Source organism: Argentina silus (assembly GCF_951799395.1).
Source record: "Argentina silus genome assembly, chromosome: 10".
In the NCBI taxonomy this organism is placed as follows: domain Eukaryota; kingdom Metazoa; phylum Chordata; class Actinopteri; order Argentiniformes; family Argentinidae; genus Argentina; species Argentina silus.
Window position 1 is genome coordinate 6,509,826 of NC_139664.1, and position 10,000 is coordinate 6,519,825.

Here is a 10,000-nt window from a genome sequence, read left to right on the forward strand (position 1 = left end):
GTCATCAGAGATGCTGACAGCGATGATAAATGACCAGAGGTCATCACTGAGCTTGCTTTATCCTGTCACGCCCGGTGTTGATGGGGGATGATATAACAGCCAGGCCACTGTTGATGACATCAGAGCACTGGCGTCAGGGTGGAGGAAGAGGAAGTGGGTGAGTCATGAGTGGTTATGGGTAGTGAATGGGGCAGTTTGAGGGGACTGTCAAGACACAGAGGGTCATATTGTTCCATGAACCTGCTATCTGTAGCTAATGGACACCCACATACCACACACAGGCTAGTACACACACACACACACACACACACACACACACACACACATAGGCACTCTGATCTCAGTCAAAGCCCATGCCATCTGCTGTCAATTGATTATAATAACATGCATTGGTTTGGACGCTCTAACATAGAAGTGACTTAACCTTACCTAAACCTTCTTAAAATCATAAAAGATATTGTCCACTTCTTCATAAAAGACATTGTCTACTCCATGTTTCTCAAATGAAAAGCAACAGCGGAGCCATTTTTATAGGAAAGGAAGTGAGCGAATCAGCAAATAAGTGATTAAAGGCTCTCTCTCTGCCTCTCTCTCTCTCTCTCTCCACGTGGCTGGCGCCCCCGGTCTGCCACAGCGAGCCGTGATAAACGGCCACTACGCTACCCGCCTGGTTTCCCTTGGCAGCCGACCTCAGCGCTGCATTAAATCACCCCGGCCCTGCAGCGAACAGCCCTCAATTACCCCAACAGGGCTCCGAGACTTCTGACCACCCCACAATGCTTAGTGCTGGGTTTTCACTTACAGCCACCCCTCCCCCCTACTCTCTCTACCACCTACGCCCCCCCCAGCTCCCCCAGCCCCCCCCCCCCACCCCACCCCTTTTCTCGCCCACCCTAGTCTCCTTCCCGGGCCCCCCTGTGGGGTCACAGAGAGCTGGTATTGATGCCAACACTCAGTCATTGTGCGTGAGCGTGTGTCACGGTGCCTCTTCCCTCAATGCAGAGTCATTGTGTCTCTAATACCATAATGACCCCCCATTATGAGTAATAGGGAGAGAGGGAGGGATGGAGAGAGAGAAAGGGGGGGGGTGAGAGAGAGGGAGGGCGTGATGGACAGGGGAGGAGAGATATGGGGAGGGTGATCAGGGGGACGGAGAGATGAGAGCGAGAGAAACAGAAGGGGAAGGGATGTTTGGGAAGGACGGACAGAAAGAGAGGAGGGAAGGAGTGAAGGAAGGGGAGCACTTCTGCAGTCTATTGGTCAGAAGATCAAAAGGCGGGAGAAGACGGACGGACGGCTGTACATATGTCTAGGATGTGTGTGTGTGAGTGTGTGTGTGTCTGGGGCTGTGTGTCTGGGGCTGTCCATCTCAGGGGAGGGCCAGCCCTGGGCCCCTCTCATGGGGGGGGGTCACATCAATCGACATATGATGAGGCAGGCTTAACTAGACACACACAGATGGGCCCCACTCAACATACAGTACACACACACACACACACACACACACACACACACACACACACACACACACACACACAGGTGGACAAACATTAGACAGACTGGACACTAGGAAGACAGCTAAAGATGGAATGACCATCATTAGATATATAGATTTAGACTGTCACTTTGATTGAATGCTCACGTTAACTTAAGCACTAAGTAGATACCATGGTAGACCACCAGCCAGCACAGCACCTGCTAATTTAACGCTGGTAGAGCAGGGATGTAGTAGCAGTAACTCCAGTGAATTCTACGTGGGCTGTGGGTCTGCTTTGCATCATCAACATTATTCTTGTTATCTCCAAGATATACTGTACAAACTAGCTGTACTATTCAACTGTCATTGGGCATGATTTGGGTAACCAATCAGTGGCATGTGAATCGTATTTGCCTTAGGCCAGATCAGGTTATAGTAAATATTAACAGTTATAGAAATAGGGCTGTATGTACTATTCAGACACACACCATTCCGCCTTGTTTTTCTAATCTCCTTAGAGGGACAACAGTGTATCCAATCACCGCGATTCATTAATAGTTGGATTTTTATTTTTTTTATTTTAAATGATTTATGTATGTCATGTGTTGAGCCTGGAGGGAGAGTACAGAAGCGAAGCTGGGTTTGGGAAGACAAGATAAGGGTCCAAACCCGTCCCAAAGGCATGTTAGAAACTGTGTAGGCAGCAGAAAGTCAAACACCGCAGTTGAGGTTTAGAGGCGAGAATATTTGAATTAATTTTCCACTCAAAGATATACATTTACATTTTTTTATAGAGGCATTAATATGTCTGGACTCAAGGCATTTTATTTATTTATTTATTTATTTTAATTTTCTGGTTAAAAGGCACAAAGATTTCGAAAAAGAGTGTGGGTAGAAAAAATCCACAGTTTGGTTTTGCTCTCGAACTTTACTCCGTTAAACTTCTCACGTCAGTTATTTTTCTCACCCTGAAATATGTTGTTGGCGTAGATCAATTTACCTGGACAATCCCAGTGTTATATCAGATTACCATTCTAGAAGCACATCAAAAGCCGTGTCCTATTGTGAGAGTACATGCTGAATTAAATGGAGATTACCTCAAATTTCCTCTGAAGTCCTAATCTTCTTAGATTAATTGTGGTGTGAAACTGAACTAAAGATTATGGCCCAATCCTTTGTTCATCTCACAGACACTGAAAGGCCACATCTACAGTATATCACCACTGGCTTCCAAGATCTCTCCGGGCAACGTGATCTTAGAAAACCTAAATAGGTTGATGTGCGACCAACTGCTACACTAGACCACCCAAGGCCACACAAAAGTGCTTTTAGTAGCTAATTCTTGTTGCTAATGCTAATGTTTGCTAGTTTCTCCCACTGACAATTTACCCCTACCTTAAACACTCTAATGCTGACTAATGCTGCTAAACTGCCAGGCAAGTCGCTGCTAACACAGTGTGAAGACCTAAAATGTTCATGTTCAAGTTTTCACTAACCACTGTGTTAGCAGCGACTTGCCTGGCAATTTAGCAGCATTAGAGTGTTCAAGGTAGGGGTAAATTGTCAGTGGGAGAAATTAGCAAACATTAGCATTAGCAACAAGAATTATCTACTAAAAGCACTTTTGTGTCGCCTTGGGTGGTCTAGTGTAGCAGTCTAGCACCACGGCCTACAGTGCACGCATATGCCCATGTTGGCATGGGTTCGAATCCGGCACATGCCCTGCTGACATACCTTCTTGTCTGTCTCTACTGTCTCTGTCCAATCAAAACTTTTATACGAGAAAAATACGAGAGTTGCACCGCCCCACTCCAAAAAATAACCTTAGCATTCTTCCTTTTGTATCTTCCTGATGGTTGACGTGGCCTGATTAATACACATCTTTATGTCCTACTGACTGACGTCTTCTCAGACATTACTTTACATATGATATCGTACTGAATAATTGAAGAGATCAGGCTGCTATGAAACCATGTGACCACGACTTGACCACACGTGACCCTTATGACACCTCAGTCTGACCATGGACTGTTCTGTGCTGAATGACAGGGTGACCAGACTGACCACCCCTATTGTCCTGTAGCGTATCCTGTTGGGCAGCAGCTCCATGCTGTTCTGGGTAAATGTCAGATTCCCCTCCCACACACACACACACACACACATACACACACAGCTCCAGAAGGCTACTGTCAGAGTGGGTTTCATTATGCCTGGCATCTGGCAGTGTCCTCAGAGTCAGACAGACACACAAAGAAGAACTGAAAGTGTGACAGAACCATGGACACAAAGAAACAGCTCTGGTTAAACCAGCAGGCTACACAGTATAGCGACACCTCCAGCTGAGTATAATGTCCAACACTACTAACTGTGTGTAGGTAGGTACACACGCTTCATAGGTAGAAAAAGCAACTGATGTAAAGGATGGAGACCCAAGTTCGAATTCTGGCAGTCAGGTTGTCAGTGCTAACGGTCGTTTGACGTCTTTATGGTTAGGGTAAGAGAGGACATTTGGTTAACCCTTTATTTTACAGCCCTGTTTCAGCTGGTGTTTACCCAGTATTTACTAAGAAACTATTTGGTAACTATGTGGTAACAAGGGGTGCTTTGTAGTACTTTAGTGTACCATAAGATATTCAGCACCATTGGTAACTACTACTAAATAGCACAAAGTGGTGCTTGACTTAATGAATCTAAAAGAAACACTGAGCGTAATTGATACGCAATGATCAGGTAAGAACACTATTGGCCAGTACTTTGTTAGTACAGGTAGGCTTAATACTGGCCTGTAAAAATAAAGGGTTGCCGAAAGGTGTCCGAAGTTTGGTCATCGAGAAATTGTTTTGATGCCAAGTGAACGCCAAAAGAGTTGGCAGACGTTCATATAGGAAGGATTTGAGAGTTATCACATCTATTGCTCCGGTTCTGACTACACATTTACAGTAATGGATCAGATCCTGCTTATGTGAGTGAATTATTATGACTGCCTGGAAAATAGCTGAGAGAGACAGTGTGCCAAGGAGAGAGAGAGAGAGAGAGAGGGAGAAGGAGAGAGGGATGACTAAGAGAAACAGATAAAAGGTGATGACAGAGATATAATGGGGTTTTAGTGTGCCATCCCATCTATCCCATAATTCTAGACTCTAGAGGAAGACGTGAAACTTCTAAGATCACAATTCTTCCTCTTCCTCTTTTTTTCTCTTAGCCTATTTATTCCCTGTCTTTCCCTGAGGCGATATGTTAACCATCCCCTGACTCTCTGGAACATCTAATCTGTTCCCTTCATTATTCTTTCATTTCATCCCTCTCTTTCCTTTGTAGTATCCCTCCTATCCCTCTCTTTATCCCCCCTGCCTAACCCTGATATGTCTAATATTCTCTTTGTGTCCTACTATCCAGGTATCCCCACGGAATAAGCAACTAAAGCTATCTACATTAAAGAATGAGGGGCACATACTGTAGCTTAACCTGTGTGCCTACTGTGTCAACTACTGTAGCACTAAACAGCATCAAGTCAGGGGTGAAATACAAACATCAGTCACCCTGGCTGACCTCAGCAAAGTGGAGGTTTGGAGTAAGGTCAGGGAGAGGGCTGTGTGGACCAGAATGATCTCCCTCTCCTCTCCTCTCCTCTCCTCTCCTCTCCTCTCCTCTCCTCTCCTCTCCTCTCCTCTCCTCTCCTGGCCTGGCCTGTGAGTGCATTAGGTAATGACGACACAGTAAATCACCGGTGTTGTTAACCATGGCTCTCCTGAAGCTCTTACATCACCAGCTAGACTAAGCCAAGGACGTCTCAGCGGGATACACTGGCCTTTCTGTGTACCTTCCGGTCTCCAACATGCAGTGTGCCTTGCTAAGTCTGAGCGGTCAATATCTGGAATGAGTGGTGCTATTGATATTACTGCCGGCCAATGTGGGAAGTTGCTTTCCCCTGGCGTCACAGCCAGGAATAGCTGAGTGTGTGTGTGTGTGTGTGTGTGTGTGTGTGTGTGTGTGTGTGTGTGTGTGTGTGTGTGTTGTGTCACTACAGTAATAACATAGCCGCCTCATCACCCATCAGGCTCTAAGTATAAACCTCTGACAGCGTCTCTTAGAGAAGAAGCCCTCTCTGTGTGTGTGTGTGTGTGTGTGTGTGTGTGTGTGTGTGTGTGTGTGTGTGTGTGTGTGTGTGTGTGTGTGTGTGAGTGATGGTCACCTCAGATTGCAGACCCCTCCCTGCTGGTGTGAGTGATGTGTGTGTGCTGTTTCGCAGCAGGCTGAGAGATCCCCCCTATCCTCTATCCTCTACCACTGGCACCAAAAAAATATCAAACAGCTGTTTTGGACCAACTATCCCTGGAATGTGTGCTAAAAGGCAACTGCTCTACGAAGGGAATATTATTACCAGTAGAAGCTTGAGGACTTCTGGTTATTTAAGTGCTACTCTACAGTCACACAGTCACCTAGTCTCCAGTGGTGCTAGTTTATGTGCAATCTGATGGGATTCGAACCTGGGTCTCATACTTGTCAAACACCCACTTAGCCCGCTAAGCTAAAACCTAGATTTTAGCATAGGTTTTAGCATAGTGAGCTAATGTAAGTGTTTAGGTCTTGGGCAAGGCTATGGGATAGTGGTCCCCAACCACCTCTGCTACACATAGAGATGACCTTCTCATAGCTGTCTGAATGAGTATTTTTACTGCCTGAACACCAAGCTTATAGGATTTGACCTAAACCAACTCACAGGATACCCACTTGGTGCATTCAAACTGGAATTATATAGTTCTAAGCCCCTTAACCTTCTCAGCTGATCGCTTATAGGGGGCAATAAGCAAACGCCTAAGTAGAAATATATAAAAGGATTACATGTCTAAGAATGAATGGCATGACTATTATGTTGTTATTGTCTGTTAACAGGGTTAAAGGTTAGTCTACCCCCCAGCGAGGCTGTTGTGTTTATTCCATAGGCATCATTACCAACATAAAGGACTGGATGTTTATGATGGTGTGATCTTTAGGATATTATCGTTAATTATTAATGCATTATTAGGTGGTAATAATATATGTTGTACATCAAGCAGTGCCAGCTTATATAGCCTAGGTGTCACGGTATTAGTGGTTGCGGTACCATAACCGGTGTAAGTAGTATTCACTTTAGTGTTTAAATTTGAAAAAACATTTTTTCTTTTAAAAAATCCCGCCGGCGCTGTAAGATTAGTCAAGCAAGCCTTTTCACGATAACTGAGGTGGAGCGGGAGGGGGAGAGAGAGGGGGCGGGGGTCACCTTTTGTGCAAATATATCAACCAAGACTGCCACCAGCATCAAATTTCTCACTGTGAGACAGAGTAGCGCTCGCGGTTGTGTGTGTGTGTGTGTGTGAGAGAGAGAGAGAGAGAGAGAGAGAGAGAGAGAGAGAGAGAGAGAGAGAGAGAGAGAGAGAGAGAGAGAGAGAGCGAGGGAGACACAGCTCTGAACGGCTGAAAGAACACTTGCCGCTGCCACAAACAGAGAACAAGAACGCAGAAACATCAGGCAAAGACTACATTTGTGAAAGTTTGAAAAGGAGCCATGGACGGGATAACATTTGGACGCACCTCGCTCTTGTGCACCTTGCTGCTTTGGTCATTGCAAGGTAAGACACTTTGACTTTTTCATGCGTCCTTGTCTAGTTTGTAAGAAAAAAAAAAAGTTAATCTTGTTTAGCCTACAACCTTGTTGCCCGCTTTTGACTTAGCTGTAGGCTATGAATCTCTTCATTGCCTGTGTACCGTTGTTCCTTCTCAGCCGCCCTGTTATGAAATGATTTGAAATGCAAAATATCATGTTACATTTTTTTAAGCGCATGACATGTTGCACGAGCAGTAGCATTCCCTATATATGTGTTCTTAAAAAGTTGCATTAGGGCTTTCATTTACCCGAATATATGGTTATTTTGTTCCAACTTATTTACACATTTGTTGAAACAACCTGTTCAACCTGCGGAAAACAGTGCCCGTGCGAAAATAACAGGTGGAAACCAACACTTTGTTTTAGGAATCTTGGCATCTCAATCTGCCAATATGTTCCAGCCTATTTGTCAGTAATTTAAACCCCACAAAGAGTCTATTGCTTGCAGTTGTTGCTGTTGGTTTGTTGCGCGGCGCTTTTTTGAACAGAGACTTGGAAGATCATATTGAATTCGTGGGATGTTTCAAGGGTTAAACCAAGCCCGCACTTTGTCCCTTTGTAGTTGTGCGGGAGCCCTATGCTCCGCACTTGAGTGCACTTCTGAGCGCACAGCGGACTGCGGTATAGCTGCTTCCCTCGCTCGGTCGCGGGATGACCACTCAGGCTTTGATCTATGATCTATGAGCGGCTAGTCCACGCCGCGAACGGGGTGCGCCTCGCCTCAGACTACCGTGCTTTCCCCCCTTTTGATTTATCGCATTTGATATGGGAATTATTTAGCATGCGTGTGAAAATGTATTATTTTCTTTTTTTACAAGATTAGATTATAAAAGTCTTTATTTAGAGTATAGTGTCCATGTTTGGCCCTAAGCAAAGCCTAGTGTTTTTTATTTATGTAATTTAATATGGGCTATATGTATGCCTATACATTACAGCAGCAGGCCTACACATAATATGAAAACGTGATGTTCTACTCTATTCAGCTACTGTCTGCTGTACAGTATGTGGTCTTGTAGGGTGGGGTGTGCAACCTACTCTCTCTCTCTCTCTCTCTCTCTCTCTCTCTTCTCTCCTCTCCATTCCCCTTCTCATCACCTTCATATCTCTCTTTCTCATTCTTCATCAATCTCCCCCATTATTTTCTTTTCTCTCCATCAAAAACTCCTTCCTTTACCTCCTCAATCTGGATTGCTGCCTCTGAGTTTACCTGCCCCCCCACCTCTCCCTCGCTCTCTCAGTGCCATCCCTCCCTCTCTCCAGTTCCATCCATCCATCCACCCATCCCTCTCTCCTTTGCACCACTCCCTCTTTCCCTTAACCTTTTCCTTGCCACCTCATCCTCAGATCTCTTCTTACACTACCCCTCTTGATCTCCCTTCTTCTTTCCTCTCTTTCTTTTCCCCCTCCTCCTCCAGACTTCACCTGTTCCACAGACTGTCTGTCTCTTATCCAATGCTTTCATGGAGGCTCAGCTTTTAACAGCTGCCGACTGAAAAAGCCCTGTAATTGAAGGCCCAGTACTTCACATTTACATAAAGTAGGCCTACGTACATACAGCTGTGGTGCACTGATTTAAAAGGTACTCTGGTGCTTGGCTCCCCCACCCCCAGTCCCCTGACAGTTTAAACCCACTCTTCTTGCACAGTAACCAGGACACCCCTGTAGTGGCTGATTGGAACAGCCCACTCTTCACTCTAATGCAATTCACTCCTCTCTCTTTCCCTGAAAAAGGGGGGTAGACCGCTCCCTTTACTTCCCCATTTACTAGTCCCTTCAATGCCGCTTTACTCTCTCTCTCTCTCTCTCTCTCTCTCCCTCTCTCTCTCTCCCTCTCTCTCTCTCCCTCTCTCTCTCTCTCTCTCTCTCTCTCTCTCCCTCTCCCTCTCTCTCTCCCTCTCTCTCTCTCTCCCTCTCTCTCTCTCTCTCTCTCTCTCCCTCCCTCTCTGGGCATAGTTTGTCTAATAATAGCAGGTTTCTTTGAGTCTCGGTGGGATACTGTCACACAGACCCACATTCCTACAATCATCGGTCACACACTCGCGACTCCCAATTATGCCATGGTGCACTAAACAGGACCACCGGACACACAACACCACACACACAGTATCACACCCAGTTACCAGGAGTAGGTATGTGTGTGTGAGTGTGTGTGTGTGCGCGTGAGCGTGCGCGTGCGTATGCGTGCGTGTGCGTGTGCGTGTGCGACACAGATATGCGGTGCATGCATGACAACCACACCATCACAGGGTGTTTTGCATGCCTGTTTCCACGGTGCCAGTGACCTGTGACCTGTTGAACGCTGCAGGTTGAAAATGGCTCCTTTTCCAAAGGCTTGGGATGCCAGGGCATTTCCCAACAGGTTTAAAGGTGTGAACAGCGGAACTCACTTTAACAACTTCATTTCAGGGACCCTAATTTGGGCCAAAAATGTGTTGTTCTTAAGAATTGTCCACTGGTAAAGTTAGTGTTTCATACGTGTTCGCTACTGTAATGTAATGTAGGCTACCAAAAGCTAGCCTCAGAGAAAATCCTAGTAGATAGTTTGCAGCAATTATAGGCTAATGTAATGTAGCCCATTTGTTGTGTGTTTTTAGACAACTGAGAAAACTCTGCTCTTTCACACCCAAAGTGTTTGTGAGCTATACTGTATTATTGCCTTAGTCTTTTGGTTAGAGAAGGTGGGGTAGAAACTTCCTGAGGGCTATGAAGTCCAGGGGCAGAGGGGGGTCAGAAGGTGGCGGAGAGAATCATTAAGACAACCCGTCAGCTGAGCTCAAGGTGCTGGTCGGAAAACCGGAGCTTCCCCCCTTTGTCTATCAAGTCCTTAATTCCCATAGTCATTTCCTTGCTTTAATTTCTCCCCCCCCCCACGGCATCAA

General features: G+C 45.7%; 1 protein-coding gene across 2 annotated transcripts in view; it reads left to right on the forward strand.

Moving 5' to 3' along the window:
* Positions 1-6,796: 6,796 nt before the first annotated feature.
* The window catches only part of bcam (basal cell adhesion molecule (Lutheran blood group)), a 44,961-nt gene continuing 41,757 nt past the window's right edge, over positions 6,797-10,000 (forward strand). For both annotated transcript variants that reach the window (XM_083679075.1, XM_083679076.1), the window contains exon 1: positions 6,797-7,086. In XM_083679075.1, the coding sequence (XP_083535201.1) occupies positions 7,023-7,086 (64 nt within the window). In that variant the 5' untranslated portion in view covers positions 6,797-7,022. The remainder of the gene's footprint in view (positions 7,087-10,000) is intronic.